At 37.5% G+C, this 19336-nt stretch overlaps 1 protein-coding gene across 3 annotated transcripts in view; it reads left to right on the forward strand.

The window, feature by feature from the left end:
- The first annotated feature begins 4589 nt into the window (after positions 1-4589).
- Adarb2 (adenosine deaminase RNA specific B2 (inactive)) overlaps positions 4590-19336 on the forward strand; it is a 554151-nt gene continuing 539404 nt past the window's right edge. For 2 of the 3 annotated variants that reach the window (XM_060373124.1, XM_060373125.1), the window contains exon 1: positions 4591-5113. In XM_060373124.1, coding sequence (XP_060229107.1) covers positions 5014-5113 — 100 coding nt within the window. In that variant the 5' untranslated portion in view covers positions 4591-5013. Of the gene's footprint in view, positions 5114-19336 lie in introns of all 3 variants that reach the window. The other variant, XM_060373126.1, reaches the window with a different exon arrangement.

A 19336-nucleotide genomic window follows, 5' to 3' on the forward strand; every position in this document is an offset into this window, starting at 1 on the left:
ACTTAATATCATGTATGATGATACAGTGAGTCAGCAAACCCAAATATCTCCCGGGAAACCTTTGTTCTGATATTTCCCACCTAGTGAAATTGTCTGGTAGGGAGAGAATACTAAACAAAATCCTGATCTAACCAAGTCATGTTTGTTTATACTGGTGTTCCAGCTTATTTTTCCAAACCAGTAAGAAACCAAATTAACTGTATTTTTAAATGAATGGTTTGGAAATGCAAACATTCTCATGAATTGAAGAATCATTCTAGTTGCCCATGATGATGAATAAATAAAGGAAAAAAAAACACACATATTTCATTTCCCTTATATACATACATATTGATAGATGATAGAAGATAGAAGATGAATAAATAGATAGGTAGATAGATAGATAGATGAGAAATGGTTGATAAATAGATAATAGATAGATGGTTTTACCCATCACAAAATTATTTTATTTTTAAGAAAACTGGTAGAATTGGAGATGACCATGTTACATGAAAGAAGTCAGACCCATAAGAGAAATCTCATACTTTTGCTCTCATGTATGGAAACATGAAAGAGAGATCTATTTGTGATGTGAAAAAGGGAAGACAAATTGTGGACCAAGAAATGAAAGTAATAGAGGATGTGCTATGATCGCAGTACATCACCTATATACGCGTACAAATTTATACACACACTCAGCAATGTCATGATGAAGTTTTCATTTTGTTCAATTCATATGTGCTAATAAAAATAAAGTGTCAAAGCCCTTGTGAATTTATGTTAAGCATTAAGAATCCAGAATAAGTGTGTGTGGTTACATACTAACATAGGAGTCCAAAGGAAAACCCTTAATACTGGGAATAAGAAGACTTGAACTTGTTCTCAAATTCGTCATCTGTGTAGTTGTGTCTCAACATGCACGTTCCTCGATTTTATTTCTGGCAGAAATTCGGTCATGTTACTTGTGAGAGATAGAACACTGACATGTGTTCCTTTTGGATGATGTTGGAATAGCCGATGCAAATCTTGGCTCTCTCACCATCTTTGATGGCTTCCCTCTCCGTACTAGACTTTTATTCTAATCAAAGACAAGTGATATCTGGATATGCGAGAGTAAGAATCGTAAGCCAGGGAACTTTTGGCTGCTGCTTTTTGTAATATTTGGAGTCACAGCCAATAATAAGACATCTATAAAATGAACTTTATTTCAATTCTGCTTTGAAATATGTGTTGCTTGAACTTAGTGATAGTCACAGTAATATTTAAACTTTATCTGTTGTTTGAAAATTATGATGCATCATGTAAAAATTTTTCTCTGGACTGAGTTTTGCAGTGGTAAGTTGGGGACATGATTTTAGCTCTTAGGAGATAAACATTAAAGAAATAAACAAATTCATCTTGAAAAGTAGTTTGATTATTACAGTACCTTATACAGTACTTTATAAAGGGATGCTAAGAACCATAGAATGTTACAATTAATTGAAACTGGAGAAACACTTGTCCTCAAACAACAGAGGCAGCATAGTCCCCAAACCTTTCTGTTTTTCACCTACCTCTACAGCTAATACGTACATGCTGAGCTGTGGAGCTCTAGTTGGCTTTTTGACCAACCCAGTCCCTCTTTGGAAGCCCCATTGATAGTTCTCTGCTCTGTGCAAAGAAGAGCAACTAAATAGGATTAGCATAGGACACATCAGTGATGGGCAACGGATTGAGACTGGCTCCTGATCCCAAAGCCTCTTCCAGCTGCTCTTCATCATCTCGGGCTGCCAAGCTACGCTCAAGTGATCCAGGAAAAAGACAAAAAGGGAAAGGACTCATCAGAAGCGTGGCAGACTGTCAGCACTGCTCACTTTAAGCCTTGCTGGCAAGAACAAGTTGAAACATATTAGAGACCACGCTTGAGCGTAAATATTTGCCACCATAAGCCACTTCCACTTCTAGGATGGAGATACCCATTTTTTTATTGTTTCCTCACCAGAGGACTCAGTATAGCATCGATGATGATGATGATGCATTACTACACACAAAATCAACAAAATATAAAGCAGCAATCTCTCTGTACAGTGATATGGCACATATTATGCACTAAATAAACAAACTGAGAAACTTCAAGAAAAGTCAAGATTTGCCATAATTGATTTTAAGTCAAGATTTTAACTGTTCACATTCAGATTTGTATATGTATATAAATACGTATATACTAGATTTTGATAAGATGGAATTTTAGTCATGCAATTCCAGCTTATCAAAATCTAGTATATACATATATATATATATATGTACATGCATGTATTCAAGCTTATGTTTTATGCCTCCCTTACTTGCTGTCCTAGTAAAGAAAGAGTCAGTATGTGTGAATCTTCTAGGTGTCATGGTGGTATGAGAGGGTCATTTATAAATTCCTATAATCCAGTGTTGATGAGCCATCTGTATGTAGCTTTTCTGAAAGGCCTTCCATTGATGGATCAACTTGGTGAGAGTTTTTCTTTTGGCACATAAGTAGAAAAACCTTGGAAGAGATCACACATTCTGTATGGAGTAGAGAAGTTTCCCAGGTGAGGTTGTTCAGCTGTAATTCTGAGAACAGTTGAAACTCTCAACTCTTTGCAAGGTTTGGGATGGGGAGTCATAACACTGCTTCTGACTTCTGTCCTCAGACCCATGTGACATGACTGGACCATGAAGGAATTTCTATAACTAAGATTAACTTCAGTCTTCTCAGTTACACTCCATGAATTATTTTTTTCACCTTTGATCATATAAGCTCTGCATTACTCCAGCTAATCTGTGTGAGGAATGTGCTTGTTTCTTCAGTATTGACTTCATGATGTGTTTGTTTAGGTCATCACTGAACAGTCTCTGAGCCTAGAGCAGAAGTGGTTTGTTTTCCATTTGCTTGTTTGTTTTATATTTTGTTATCTGATGTATCATAATTCATCACAGTGTCTGCTCTACTCAAAATACACCACAAAGTCTATATATTATTGGAATTTTCACTTCACCGCACTTCCAAAAATTGTCAACCTCTTATGTGTAGGTTAATTGAGAATGTCACGTGCTTTCTCAGCACTCAGAAGAAATCATCAGTCTCACTAAGCTGTGATACTGCTAGGAGGAAATTGTTCAACCCAACCCAAACTAGAAAGGCCACTTTGACTATATCCATCCCTTTGAAATAAATCTTAGCCAGGAGGTCACTTAATCTAAAAGAGAAAAAAAGACACAAGTTCTCTATTTCAAAAGCCTACCTGTCAGATTCTCTTGAAAATAACCATGGATAAAATTAATAACCAAGGAGTGATTGTTGTCTGCTAGTTGTTGTCCATAGAGATTGAAAAGTATGAATGCCCCATGAAGGGGCTATGATTGCTAACCTGTGGTTTCACAAGTGAGGAAACTAAGGCACATTTTAGGGAAATGAGTGTGAATCAAAGCATTGAAGTAGGATTTGAAATCAGCTCTCTCTGTATGTCATCAGTGAATGCTGAATGAGGATCTTCTGGCTGTCTAGAGCAGCAATCCATGGACATCCTAATTACTCCCAATGTTCCCCGAGAGAATTATTTCTTATATAAGATAAATAATATGGAAATTCCAAGGCCCATAAGGATCTTGTAAAAGGAAGTGTGAAAATCAGTAAACAACAGAACAGAAAATAATTTCCCTATCCTCCTGTTAACTCATCCTACTGACTTTTAGAGTGAATGTTTATCAAACCAACTTTATGATGATTAATAATTTATCATTTAAATACAAGATGCCAGGATGATTTCTGGATTATATTTCTTCTTATATGTCAGAGTTTTATGTTGTGGAAATCAGTTATTGAAACCTAACATATCCCTGAAAGTAGAGTCATTTTAAATTGCAGTCCACTTCTTCCTGAACATTACATTCCCTATGTAAATGTTACAATTGCCATATCTCCCTTCTCTCCCTCACTCCTCTCTCACTCGCTCCTCTCCCCTCCACTTTGCTCCCCTCCCTGCCCCTCCTCTCCTCTTCTGTCTCCTAATCTGTTTCTCCTGTAATTGCTCTTCTCTCAGTGAATAAAACAGTATGGGGATTCCCTTTCTATAAAATTCAGATGAAATCCTAACATCCGTTTTTACACATTTTCCTTTTTCTAAAGGAACAGCCTAGGGATATGAAAAGGAGGTGGAGTGAGATTCCACCAGAACAAACATGCAAGCAGATAGATACACAGTCTCTGAGTAAACAACTCCCAAAGAGCTTGTCTCTTTGGCAGTTAGAAATCTCAGAGCATTTCTGAAGTAAGGTCCTGAACAGGGAGAGATCTTTCCAGCTCCAGATACTGAGCATCTTAATAAGTTAACTAGTTAAAAACTGCTGGGTTTGAGAAATGAGTCCCTGCATTTATCAAGTGCATTTATCAGCAAGAAGCCTTGCCATCCCAGGATAGTCACTCTCCTGGACACTGCAAGGTTGGACTTATCCCAGTGAAACCAGTTCAGGGTGGTTGTGGCTCCCGCTGATGCCTCTCTTCTTCCAGCCGGTCCTGGGCGGCTCCATCCATCCAAATGGGAGCTGAGTTTGCAAGCTACCAGAGGCGGTGGAGCTGGTGCTGCTGATGTCAGAGCCAGAAGACAGTTGTGATTGGATCTAATTAGACTTTGCGGCAGCAAATAGACGAGCTCCCTGCGTGATTGGCTTTAAAGTGGATGGTGCCAAACAACTCGCAGAGGCGCAAAAGTAGCAGCCCTGCTTTGGGAGCCCAGACGAAGAGGAGGGAGCTCCAGGGCGCTCAGGACGCGCGGGAGAATCTTTCCCGGAGCTTTCTGCCTAAGAAAGGGCTCAGCTTCCAGGCATGCACACAAGGCGTTTTGGCTCATCAGGAACCAAGAGACGGGGCAATTAGAGAGAAGGTGCTTGCTGCCAAACCCAGTCCTAAAAAGTGAGCCTGCTACTTGATTTGCAAAACCAGAAATACTGCCTCCGCGGCTGCAGCATCAAGAATAAAAAAGGTGAAATTGTTTAAGGACCGGCTTCTCTCTGGGTCTCCCGACTGGCATGGCATCTGTCCTGGGGAGCGGCAGAGGGTCTGGAGGGCTGAGCAGTCAACTCAAATGCAAGTCCAAGAGAAGAAGGAGGAGGAGGTCCAAGAGGAAAGGTAAGAAGCTCGCTATGCGAGCGCACGCGTGCCTGCTGCAACTCTCGCCTGTCTCTCCCCTCGTCCTTCCTAAGATCTTGGTGGCCGCTTGTCTGTTTCCGCTTGTCATCTTCACTTTAGGATGCTTCTGGAATGTCCACACTGAGTAGGGTACTTGTGAGTTCAAACCTCTTTGTAAATAGCCAGAGGACTTTCCTCAAGCCAGGACGGTACAGAGAGCCAGCTAGCCGCTCAGCGTAAAACACTGAGAAGCGAGCTGAGAGGGCTGAGCAGAGGAGCATCCATCCTCTGATGCTTGTATCCTGGGTACCACCATCCCTACTGGAGACTGGAGGCTGGCACTTAGACACACTTGGAGCCCACAGTATCCCAGGGTGCCAAAAGAAACACTCACTTAAGCCAACACACATAAAAATGAGGGGATGAGCTCTTTCCCCAGCTCCTCCCATCCAAATTGTCTCAGAGGAAAAAGAGGGCAAAACCCTGACAATCGCCTTCCCAAACTGGCTTTTTTTTCCCCTTAGTGACATATCCCGTGGTCATGTAAACACTAGCACAGACAAAGAGGACAAGGCATGTCCTTGCAGAAATTACTGCCTGTAAAGAAATAAACACTGTCTTATTGGTGGTGGGGGGGGGGGGGGAGAAAGAAAAACAGAAAGGAAGAAAATTAAATTTTGCAAACCAGAAAAGGAGAGGCAACTGGATCGTAGGTTGCAGCTGACAAACTCGGGCTGTGCCTGGTTATTGAAATTTCTGGGAAAGGGCTTCACAGAACTTAGTCAATGTCACCACCAGCGCGGGGCTTTCACACAAGGGTTCGTGTCAAATTAACAATTTCTCCAACGTGGTAGGCAGAGCTGCAGAATGCATCTTTAGCCTGTGTGCATTCCACAGACAGATTAAGATGATTCCAACGCTATTCCTTCTTTCTCAGAGAGAAACTTGCATTGATCCGAGCTCCTTGTGAGTTGGTGGAAGTTCAGTGCTCCCACCAGTACCTGAAAGGTGTTTTGCTTTTCTTTTAGTCTTTAAAGTGCTCACAGAGGTGTACGGAGCAGATACAATTTAAGTGAGTTGGATTTTTAAAAAGTGTTTTCATGCAGGATACATTGTGAGACAGGGTACTAGCGCTTCCAGAATTTCTATCTGTAGAGTAGATATCTTAGGGAGCCTAAGATAACTTTCCTCTAGATTGTTTCCTAAGTGCTTGCTAACCGTCCCTGAGTCCCATATAATTTCTAATAACATAAAGTAACCAAACATAAAGGTCTGAAGCAAACAGTCCTTGACGGTGATCACACATCAGGACTCCTGAGACTAAAGGAGACCGGGCACCTGCCTTTGAATGTTTCAGAGTCTTTAGTTTCAGACGGGCTGGTTTCATAATTGTACTTCAATTTTTAAACAGCTCAAATGAATGCTTGATGTTCACTTCATTATCTGAAAATATTTTGAAACTGGCTTACTTCCCTGATCTCTTCTATGCCCATGTGCTACTGAAAATTGACATGGATATTAAGAAAACCACCGTTTCCAACAGTTCAACAATGACTATCACTTTTCTAAGTTAAAAAAAAAATGTCTTTATGCTCCAGGTGTTCATGTCTCCTGATTTTTTACAGTCTGCTTAGCTGTTTAGAAGAAAAGCAAATGGAGCAATATTTGCAGTAACACAATCTGTAGAAGTGTAAGCTAAAAGAAATCCTCATCTTCCTTCGTTTGGTTTAGCACGAAGTGTCAGGCATACTAATTTAAAGAAAAAAAAAATTCTGGAAGGAAATAAAGAGAAACTCAAGAAAGTTTTCATAGTTTAGTTTAGTATAAACTATACTAGGGCAGCCCAAAGTAAAATTTTAACAGCAAATATTTGACCATAGTAAGCCTCCAAATTTTCATAACAAAGGCAATAGGTAATCACATACCATTCTCTATTGTGTGCAGACCTGTGTTTAAGTGGCCTTTTCTGTGGTACCTGCCAACTGCTATTGTAGTAGGACAGTCAAATGAAGGTGTTAGATATTCACTTTTACTGGAAAAGTTAACAACGTAAATATACATAATTTAAAAAAGGCTATCATACCCAGCTACAAGAGAGAATAATTTTTGCACCTCCCAGAAAATAATAAGTTTATACAGAACACCTTGTATGACAAAGTCACATTTCTTTTACTCCATAAAGAACAATGATGTCTTTAAATTTTATCTTAATAATCATATATCTTTACCAAGATGGAATAGCATCGCTACAACTTTTAAGCCTATCCAACATGAAAGAGGATATATGCATGGGGGAATATTAAAGAATTATAGGGAGGCTATTGAGTAATAAGTGCAGATGCTAATTATACTCATAGATTAAACTATTTTCACAAGTTAATAAATATAATTGTGATCAATGTATCCATGCATGCATGTTTCTAACCCATCTATCAGACTTCATTTTTTTAAAAAGCGAATCATAGCATTAGATGGTCAGTGCGCAAGGCTTTTTATTTATTTATTTATTTTTGTGTAGACTTGAAAGGTGTCTTTGGTGTGATGTGCTATTTGTGATCCAACAGTCTATGCTTTAAACAGAGACATTTTAGCTGCAGCTTAACTGAGGTAATGATAGGACATGATTATTAGTAAATGCAATTCATCATCTTGGAAGTGGGGTCATTTCTTTCTTAGGGTAGGTTTCTGTCAGGAAGAACTACATATATTTAAAGATCTCAAAGCAGAAGAAAAACTTAGTGACAGAACATGACTCCTGGGGTCACAGAGCAGAAGCCCACTTTTCTCTGCCAGATAAACTTTAAAGAAGATTCTTGGAACAGATCTCTCCACCCATAATCTCACTTTTCTTCTTTTACTGAGACCTCAGGCCATTCACCTTTGCATGGCCTCCCTACGTGGAGCCGTGGGTTAGAGTTTTCTTTAGAAATCATTTGTAAGTGGTTTACACTGTCTAGACAAATGGGAAATGTGAGTATCTTACTTTTATACGAGACATAGACAAGCAAAAAATAAAAAAAAAAAAAAAAAACACTGAGAAGGACAGGCATAGCATCTCATTTTTACACATGGGAAGTAGGGTCTGAGCCCATTTGATGGGTGGAATGTTGTAGTTTATTTTCTGTCAATGTCAATTAGAGACTTTTGGAAAACAATGGTTAACAGAGACCATCACCTGACATCGCCAACCACCAGAGTATTGCTTTCAATAGTACATGGAGAGAGCTAAAAGATTGCACTTTATTTCATAATTCGTGAAGAATTATATAGTATGACTATAAACAATTTCATCTATTCTGTGCTTTATAAATAATAATTCTGCTTGCAATAGAAAAATAACAATGTGTAAATATTGCAAAAAAGCATTCATTTTAACCTCGAAAAAATAAAGGTTAAGATTCAAGTTTTTTCGTTGTTGTTGCTGTTGTTGATTAGCTGCAGATCATTCAAATAGTCTAAGAGGAAGAACTCCAAAAAATCAGTGTAGTTCATAAAAATAAATCAGGTAAAATGTAATCCCCAACCTCAGACTAGCAAGATAATATGTTTGAAGAATCTCATGAATCCACCTTGGCATTCTCATTTATTGAAATGGCACGTTTTCTCTGTTGTGCATGTTTTTCTTTTTGTTGCTATTGTTAGGGTATTTCCTCCCCAAAAAAGCTATACATTGGTCTGAAATTAATTTTTCAAAAGCTATTTAAATACATAACCCATTATTATATACAATGTATAAAATACAAGTTGCTGAGCATTTAAAACAAAAATCTCTTTTTAACATAGACCTATTTGGAAACAGATTGGGAACTGATACCCATTCAAGGTAAATTGAAGGACACAGTTTATAGTGAGGTGTATCGATACATCTTCCATCAACTAGAAAAGGACTTTGGGGAAGTATCTAAATGATATGCAAGTAGTAATTTGACTGGTCGGTTGAGTTGAGCATTGACACATATGTGTCATGCTTTGGATCATTTGACAACAAAAAAGTTGTCTTGAAATTGAGCTCTTGATCCAGGGTGCTTGGGTGTATAGCTCTTTAGGGGGCTGGGAGTGAATTTTGGAAGCACCCCCAGGAGGCAGATCCACAAAAGTATATTGGGAATCTCAGCAAGGTGCTGGGTGGCGGAGCAGCCTGAGAATGTTGTGAAATGCAAATAAAAAGTTGGCAAAGGGGACGTAGTAAGTGGAGCAGATGGATGGCAGACGCCGGCTTGTTGTGAAATGAAATTCCATGAAAAATTAATGAAATAGAAAGATTGCGCACTGGATGAGGGTGCAGTGGCCGTGTTGCTCTCTATCCCCTGCAATGCTTTAGTAATCCATGTGGCTGTCATCTCGGCTGGTAAAAGACAGCCTGTCTACACCACTGGCTCTTATCTCGCTCGCTGACAGCTCAAGAGGAAGCAATGGATTTCAGGATAAAAATCAAATTGATTAAACCAACTGTTAGTCAGGATCTAATTGCATGAGGGGTTTTTCTCCTTTTGTCTCTCTTTTTAAAATTTATATTAGTGCTTCTGGTTTGTAGTGACCCAGGTAATGACAGTAATTTGAGATTTCTTCAAAGGCATTATATGTGATGGGTGAACTTGAATTTAAAATGAAAGTATGAAATTCATGTATCCTTATCTAAATAGTGACAATAGGGTTACTGCGAAAAAGCCATCTCAGAAGAGTATTAAATAAGGAAATACACAGTGAGTGACAGGCTGTATTTTTTGAGACACAGAAAGGTAACTTATTATGAAAGCATTGTATTTGGTTTAAAATCTATATGTGCATATATGTATGTTACTATGTGCGTGGATATATGTGTATTGCTATGTGAATGTATGTATCTAAATAGCAAAGACTAGAAACATTGGATCAATTTTATATCTGTCTGTATCATTTTCTAAAAATCTTACAAAGCCTAAGTTGGAGTTGTTGTTTTTTTTTTTATAACAGAAATGATTTAGAAATACCTTAAGAATGAAAAAACATTATTTGACTCTTTGTTATTTATAAATCGTATTTCTAAACAGATGTTCCTGTGACCAATCCCAGTGATAAAGACTCGTAAACAAGATTTGTAAAAGGGCAGATTTTCTTATCATGAAGAAGATATTCAAAACCAATTTGAATAAAATTAAAGCATATGCTGAGTTGAGTCATGAAAATCACGAATGTCCTTTACAAAATAGTCCAACTATTGAATGTTAACACTTTCCATGTGGTTCTCTGTGACCACAAAATAATTGAAGAAAATAAAAGCCTGAGAAAATTAAAGAGACACAGCAGTGCACACTGGCTGATGCTGTCACAATCCTGATTCTTGCTGCTTGGGGTTTGTAGATAACATGAATCTAAATTAACCCTTAATTTTCAATTAAATGATTTCCTTTGCTGAGAGGAATATATCCTGTGAATTCTTGTTTGTGAATGAGTTTATTTATAGCTGTTAGTAATTATTACTCAGTTTGCCAATATCAAATAGAGTGACATGGTTTTCAAAATAAGAATAAATCAGAAAAAAAAGAAGTTCCTTATAAATTCTGGAAATACATACGTCTGACAGGTTCTAGGTAGACCTTAGAAAGTGGCAGTGAAAAAGGTGCTTTTAGACTTTGCAAACTCATGCACAGACCTATGTTTCTACTTCTGTCCCTTGCTAGCTTGGTAACAAAATATCCTTGTTTAGTGATTAAGATTTGGGTTCTTCTTTCCATTTTTTTTTAAATTTTATTATGTTACAAGAAAGTCAAGGGTTGTTGCATCTGGCTGCTTGGATGTCTTTAAGTAAAGTGAAAAGCACAGCTCTGAGCTCTAAGTCTGCAGCTGAAAATGTGTAAGTGAACCCAGTTTCACAGGAATCACACCTAAGAATTAGCTGATTTGCTTAGATTTTAAGAGAATTTTAGTTTCTGAAATGAATCTGGCCATTTGCAAAAGCAGCAGACTTTTTTTTTCCTGGGAATTACATATATTATCATAAAGGGTTAATGGAATCACCTGGGTCATCTCTCTACATAGTAGATATTTAATTATTTATTATTTAGTTATAGATATTGAGTATAAAAGCAGTAGAATAATTTTATTTTATTCTTTTATTGACTGTGAATGAATTCCATTCAGTTCTGGTTTCTTGATAGAAAGTACCTAGTAATTGCCTCCTTTGTGTTATGAAATGCAACTATATTAGAATTTATTATCATCTGTGTTAAATTATAAAAATGTCAAATAGTTAATGCAAACAGGTTATATATATGTTTTTAAGAAAGACATAAAAAATATATTATGCTTGAGTAAAAACCTATCTGACAAATGAAGCCTTCCTAAAAACAAAGAAAAGTAGTATTTGTCTTAAAAATTGAAAGGAAAATACAGTATAAATGCCCAAGCAACTTTATGCTGAAATGTCTTAAAGACGAGGACTGAAAGCTTTTCATGAGCTCTGAATACTTCAGATCATGAGACTGAGGGTGCCAATCTGCTTCCAATGTAAAGGACAATTAGAACAGTTACGTTTGCTTAACTGCTAATCATTCCACTGTGAACTCTCCACCTGAAGCCTCCCCACACCTCGTAGAAGCAACTGCTCCTGGAGCTGAGAAAGAAAGATCTGTGATATAGATACAAAGGTGCAGCAGTGCAGAGGTTATTTTTAGTGTGAGTATTTAGTTCTTACATTGATACTCCAACTACAATGGTCAATTTACATCAGTTCAACAGAAAAGGACTCACATCACAGACCCAGGTTTCTTTTTGTCGTGGTTGTTTCGCTACTCCAAGAACAAATAGTATTAAACAACTCGGAGGTTGATTGTTTTGCCATTCAAGTAATAAATAAAACAAGGTGATTCAGAATATATTCCTAAACTCTCTTTTTCCAAAGTCCTGAGTAGGTGGTGTGAATCTAATGCTGAAATGATAATCATAACACTTTAAGATGAATTTGTGTGAAATGCATTTAAACACCTTATCCTTAATGTGCTTTGGATAATTTCATAGATTTAATTAAACGTTGATGCTCTGTTTATTGGATATGAAATCTGTGGTTCTTTTTGTCTCATCGTTTTGTAATGTCTTACATGGTTTCTCAAATGTGTCTTCACAAATGTTGTATTAAAATAGAACAGAGGTGTGGACACTTGTTCCTTTATCACTGAAGCATATCTTCAGTGGAAGATGCTAATCCTCATCAAATTCCTGCTTAGGGTTAGGATGAAAGAAAAGTGGGGAGGCTAATGATTCTAAAAATAATTATCAGCTAGTGTAAAGCACATACTTCAGATTTCTATAGCTGTTTGAAAAAAAATGAACTATTCCGCTAAAAATACATTAGTTAATGTATTTGTGGATAAATGCACTATTTCTTAGAAGTTTAATTGCATTCAGAATAATGCAATTTAATAAACACGACAGAAATGTCAGCAAAATAGATTTTGACCTCCTCCAAACCCCAAGTCTAGCTGGGTTCACTCATCCCTGTCTGTAACAGATGCTGAGCTCACATTGGGCTTGTGTCTGTGAAAACAGCTGTGGTCTTAAAGGAGAAGCCCACCCTCTCAATATTAGACTGTGCTGAAGCCCAGAAACCTAGATATAAAGTATTTAAAATATACACAGAACTATTTCTTAAAGTCTACCTTATATATTTGAGGGATGAGCAAATAAATTATTAAAAAACAGTACCTTTTACTAATCCTAAGATAGACAAAAATATTGAAACATTTATTTGTGCTTTACCTCAAAATAATTACTATAGTTAGAACTTGAAGGAAAAACAATCATCCAGGTTCTGCTAAAACTCTAACTGAAACAGACATTTAAATCATCCAGTGTATGTGGTTAAAGTATTTTTTTTTAATTTAAATAATCTTATTTTTCAAATTTTTTTCTGCAAAGAAGAATCATATTACAGCAGAAATCATTTGTTAGGTGTCTAGATGAAATAATAGGCTATGACAAACATTTGAAAAACCCCTGAGACAGTAGCACAGGAAATACACTAACTTTGACAGCCCTTCAAACACACACAGAGCAAACGATGCCATGTTTAAAAGTAGCTTTGATGTGTGGTAACATATTACTCCAGTGTCAGTACACCAATCCACTTTAGGGTGAGCAAATTGGTGCATATTGAAATTGAGAGATATACTTTTATTACTAAGCACATAGGTAGAAAATTTCTTTATTCTTAAGATTAACAAATTTAAGTGTGCGTGCATATCATTTCATGTAATCAGGAGAGTTTTAAATCCACTTTTTCATTTCGTGAAAAGTGAATCACGACACAGCTTTTGTGTGTAGCTAATGAATAGAACTCAAGTCATTAAACTGTGCGCTTGTATGCTTTGTGTAGACTGCTAATATATGCATGGGGCACACAGAAATGCCAGGCCCAGGCTTTAAAATGCAGTAAGTGCTTATTGAAATATTGAATATTAAAGTGTCGAATAAAATAATCTACTCTGAAACAGCAATCATCTATTATAAATTCTGAAAGAAATCATATACTGAAATAAAATCTTGGCTACATCTGAAAATATAAACACTGAGAAATAGTAGAGAAAAGACACTGGTTTGTGGTTATATTTCATATTCTGAGGAAAGTATTAGTTGTTTAATTACAAAACTTCCAGGGAAACAAAAACTGAAATTTCCTAAATATTTTTGTCTTTGCCACTAATAAAAAGTAATCCATCTTCTTACATCATGAAAAAAAAAAAAAAAAAAAAACAACACAAGTGTACAAAAGGGTTTTAATGGAGAACAAAGGACACACAGACAAAAGACAGATGGAGGAGATAATGTAAAAGTCTCTTTTCCTAAGCTTGATTAAGGTTCATCTCTCTTGTCTTGTATTTTACGTAGTTTTTGAGACACAAAGGTGCATGATTCTAAACTACGAGCCGGTCTGTTCCCTTCTGCTGCTTGCCCAGCTGCCAGATTTTGCCTTAAACAAATATGACCATGCAGATAAGAACTGTGTTTGGTACATTTTTATTACCCTACATTTTGAGTAATGTGTAAATATGTCTCCATTTCCTAGTATGGGTTAATTTCGATACTACCAAGACCCAATAAAATAGTGTTTTTCTGTAAGTTTATAGTACATATCAAGATACGAACACAACTGTGTCAAATGAAAGCAGGGAATGACAATAACCCACTATGAACCCACACAATGTTAGGCTTTATGATACTTTTAAAAAGAATATATGCTCAACACACATTTTAAGCTTGTATTAAATTCTCCATCTGTATCACAGCCCGTGTATAATGAACATACACAGCGAATTCACAAAATCAAAGATCACCTAGGAGGATGAGTTGCTTTTATAAAATGAGTACATCTTGCATTTCCTTTACTTAAAACTTCCTTATAAAACTAAGCAATCAAAATATAACATTGCTGCTCTTTCTATGGTGTCAAAACTCATACACTAGGAGGAGCTGCAGAGATGGCTTAGAAGTTAAGATCACTGCCTGCTCTCTCAGAGGACATGGGTTCAAGTCTCAGAACCCACATGGCCCTTCACAGCCATCTGTGACACAAGTCTCAGGAGATCCAACAATGTTTTCTGGCATCCAAGGGTACTCACACATGTGGTACACAGACATACATGCTGACAAAACAACCACACACATAAGTTTTTAAAAATTTAAAACTCACAGAAAACCTTATTTCAAATTTGAAATAAGACAAGGAAAGGATTCAAAAAGGGTATCTGGGAGGGGCAGGAGGTGAGAGAGGGAGTGCAGAAGTTGTTGCAAAGTATTCTAATTCTATTCTAATTGAAATGTAATTTTAAAAAGAGCTTCTAAGATAAATAATAGGAAAATAGAACATTTTCTACCAGATTATGTACAGGTTGTGTGAGTTATAAAAGCTTATGGAAAGAAGGGCAAAATCAGTGAGGGCTCACGAGATGGCATCCATCAAACACCTTTGGGACAATGAATTGAGAATAGAATAGACTATTCTGATCTCAGATGTGTGAAGATATGTGCGGGTGAAAGGAGGGTGATTGCTACCATCTTCTTTATCATACCTCCTGAACGGGTGTCCTTGTGTGCTCCTTTGCATCCTCTGGAATTAACACAGTGATGTCACTGTGAATTATCAGTAAATATTTGTTGTAGAATTAACTCATGTGTAGATTGTGTATTTATAAATGGTTCTGTCTCCTTTATATTACAACAGAGTTACATAACTCTGGAGTTTATCCCTCCAACAAACATTTGTTAGATCCTTTTATTTGTCAGTCATATAATAAATAGTAGAGATTAAACAATGTAAGCCATGAAAATGTCTCAAAACATCCAGAAATCAAATCCCAGTGTGTTCTGTCTTCTCTGTCATTTATGTAGAAGAGATATTTTACAAAACTCCCCTTTCAGAAAACGTGGGAAGCACACTCCTATTGTTTCCTGAATTAATTCCTTGATGATTGGCATGCTCATTGCTCGCCCGTATTTTCCATGTAATAAATGAAGTGAAACCAAAGACCCGATACAGTTAAAAAAAATTTAAGTCTTTCTCCATGAGCCAGCCTTTTTAGACAGGTGCCCGTGCAGTCACAGAGCAGATTCTTTCTCCTGCTTCATTTTTCCTGCCTCCAGTTTTAGCACCTCTCTCTCTCTCTCTCTTTCTCTCTCTCTCTCTCTCTTGTAAGGGACTAGTCCCGGCTCCTAGATACACAGCTATACTTCTTCATCCTATACCTGTGACCACTCAACTTCCTTCTCCAAAGTGGTCCAGGCAGTGTCCAGGTGCCAACACCATCCTTACCTTGGTGCACCAGCAACTGTATAACACAAAATCCTAGCACCAACCAAAAGAGAGTAATTTAAGTTGCAGTCTGTTGCTTACAATGTAAACTAGCATTTTTTTGTGACCAAGGATAGATTAGGTCTGCTTAGAGGTCATATATAGAGAGATGTATACCTATTTGTCTAATGCAATTTAAGTACAGTTAATCTGTATAATCAGTAAAGATGTCTTCACTCCCTTCCACTTCACCCAATATGCCAATATGTCGCAAACTTTTTTAATTTTATTTTTTATTCTTTATTAATTACACTTTATTCACTTTGTATCTCCCGGTGGTTCCCTTTCTCCTCTCGTCCCAATCCCTCCCTTTCTCCACCATCTGCATGCATGCCCCTCCCCAAGTCCACTGATAGAGGAGGTCTTCTTTCCTTCCTTCTGATCCTAGTGAATTAGGTCTCATCAGGAGTGGCTGCATTGTCTTCTTCTGTGGCATGGTAATGTTGCTTCCACCTCAGGGGGAGGTAATTAAAGAGCAGGCCAATCAGTTCATGTCAGAGACAGCCCCTGTTCCTATTACAATGGAACCCACTTGGATACTGAACTACCATGGGCTACATCTGTGAAGGGGTCTTAGGTTATCTCCATGCACAGTCCTTGGTTGGAGTATCAGTCTCAGGAAAGACCCCTGTGCACAGATTTTTTGCTTCTGTTGCTCTCCTTATGAAGTTCCTGTCCTCTCCAGATCTTACTGTTTCTCACTTCTTTCCTAAAATTCCCTGCACTCTGCCCAAAGGTTGGTCATAAGTCTCAGCATCTGCATTGATAGTCTGCAGGGCAGAGCCTTTCAGAGGTCCTCTGTGTCAGGCTCCTGACTTGTTCCCTCTTTTCTCCTTCTTCTGATGTCCATCCTCTTTGCCTTACTGGATAGGAACTGAGCATTTTAGCAAGAGTCCTCCCTCTTGATTAGTTTCTTTAGGTGTACACATTTTAGTAGGTATATCTTCTATTATAGGTCCATATGAGTGAGTATATACTATGTGCATCTTTCTGCTTCTGGGATAGCTCACTCAGGATGATCTTTTCCAGATCCCACCATTTACCTGCAAATGTCATGATTTCCTTGTTTTCTATTGCTGAGTAATATTCCATTGTATAGATGTACTACAATTTCTGTATCCATTCCTCCACTGAGGGGCATCTGGGCTGTTTCCAGCTTCTGGCTATTACAAATAAGGCTGCTACAAACATGGTTGAGCAAATGTCCTTACTGTGTACTTGAGCCTCCTTGTGGACCTCTTGTATCCTCTGACTCTTTTATCTCTCTCTTCTTCCCTAAGATTCCCTGTACTCTGCCCAAAGTTTGGCTATTACTCTCAGCATCTGCTTCAATACCCTGTTGGTTATGGTCTTTCAGAGGTCCTGTTGAGAAGGCTCCTGTCCTGTTCCCTGTCTTCTCCTGCTTCCAATGTCTATACTATTTGCCCTTCTGAATGAGGATTAAGCATCTTCCTTAGTGTCCTCATTGTTGTTTAGCTTCTTTAGGACTAGAGATTTAGTATGTTTATTCTATATTAGATGTCTAATAACCATTTATAAATGAGTATTTACCATGTGAGTGTTTCTGCTACTGGGTTACCTAGCTCAGGATGATCTTTTCTAGTTCTACCATTTGCCTGCCAATTTCATTTTTTCCTTGTTTTAATTGCTGAGTAGTGTTCCATTGTATAAATATGCAACAATTTCTGTATTCATTCTTTGATTGATGGACACCTAGGTTGTTTCCAGATTTTGGCTGTTACAAATAATGCTGCTATGAACATAGTTGAGCAAATATCTTGTATGGTGGAACATTTTTTTCTTTTCTTTGGTATATGCCCAGGAGTGGTATAGCTGGGTCTTGAGGTAGTGATATTCCTAAAACAAAACAAAACAAAACAAACAAACAAACAAAATAACATAATCATCTCCTTAGATGCTGAAAAAGCATTTGACAAAATCCAGTACCTGTTTAAAGTCTTAGAGAGATCAAGGATACAAGGCACATGCCTAAATATATTAAAGGCAATATACAACAAGCCTACAAGCCGATAGCCAACATCAAACTAAATGGAGAGAAACTTAAGTTAATTTCACTGAATTCAGGGATAAAGCAAGGCTGCCCACTCTCTCCATATCTCTTCAACATAGTACTTGAAGTCCTTGCTAGAACACTGAGATAACTAAAGAAGTCAAAGTATCTCTGTTTGCAGATGATATGATAATATACATGAGTGACTCCAAAAATTCTACCAGAGAACTCCTTCAGCTGATAAACAACTTCAGAAAATTGGCTGGATACAAAATGAACTAAAAAAAAAAAATCAGTAACCCTCCTGTCTATAAAAGACAAAATGGGCTGAGAGAAAAAGTTAGGGAAACAACACCCTTTGCAATAGCTGCAAATACCATAAAATATCTTGCTGTAACTGTAACCAAGCAAGTGAAAGACTTCTATGAAAAACAAACAAACAAACAAACAAAAAAAAAAAACTTCAAGTCTCTGAAGAAAGAAATTGAAGAAGATATCAGAAAATGGAAAGATCTCCCGTGTTCATGGATAGGTAGGTAGGATTCACGTAGTGAAAATGGTGGGTTCTCTGGTAAGGGGAACAGGGGCTGTCTCTGACATGAACTTAGTGGCAGGCTGTCTGATCACCTCCTCCTTGGGAGTGCAGCCTTGCCAGGCCATGGAGGATGATGCAGCCAGCCTCAATAAGACTTGATAAGCTAGGGTCAGATAGAAGGGGAAGAGTTCCTTCCCTATCAGGAGACCAGAGAAAGGGCATAGGAGGAGAAGAGAGAGGTAGGTTGGGTGGGACTGGGAGATGAGGGAGGGGGCTGCAGAGGGGATATAAATTGTAATAAAAACATATAAAAATGAAATTTTTAAAAATGGCCATCCTACCAAAACTAATCTACAGATTCAATGTAATTCCCACCAAAATACCAACACAGTTCTTTGCAGACCTTAAAAGAGCTATTCTCAATTTCATACAGATAAACAAAAAACCCAGGATCACCAAAACAATCTTGTACAATAAAAGATCTTCTGGAGGTATCTCCATCCCTGATCTCAAGTTGTGCTATAGAGCAACAGTAATAAAAACTGCATGGTAGTGGCATTAAAACACAATGGTGGATCAATGAAATTGAATCAAAGACACAGAAATAAATCCATACAGCTATAGACACATGATTTCTGACAAAGAAGCCAAAACCATACAATAGAAGAAAAGATAGCATCTTCAACAAATGGTGCTGGTCTAACTGGATGTATACATGTAGAAAAACACAAATAGATCCATATTTATCAACCTGCACCAAAGCCCAACTGGATCAAAGACATCAACATAAAAGCAGACACACTAAATCTGTTAGAAGAAATAGTGGGAAAGAGTCTTGAACTCATTGGCACAGCA

The sequence above is a fragment of the Meriones unguiculatus genome, chromosome 19, assembly GCF_030254825.1.
Source record: "Meriones unguiculatus strain TT.TT164.6M chromosome 19, Bangor_MerUng_6.1, whole genome shotgun sequence".
NCBI lineage: Eukaryota > Metazoa > Chordata > Mammalia > Rodentia > Muridae > Meriones > Meriones unguiculatus.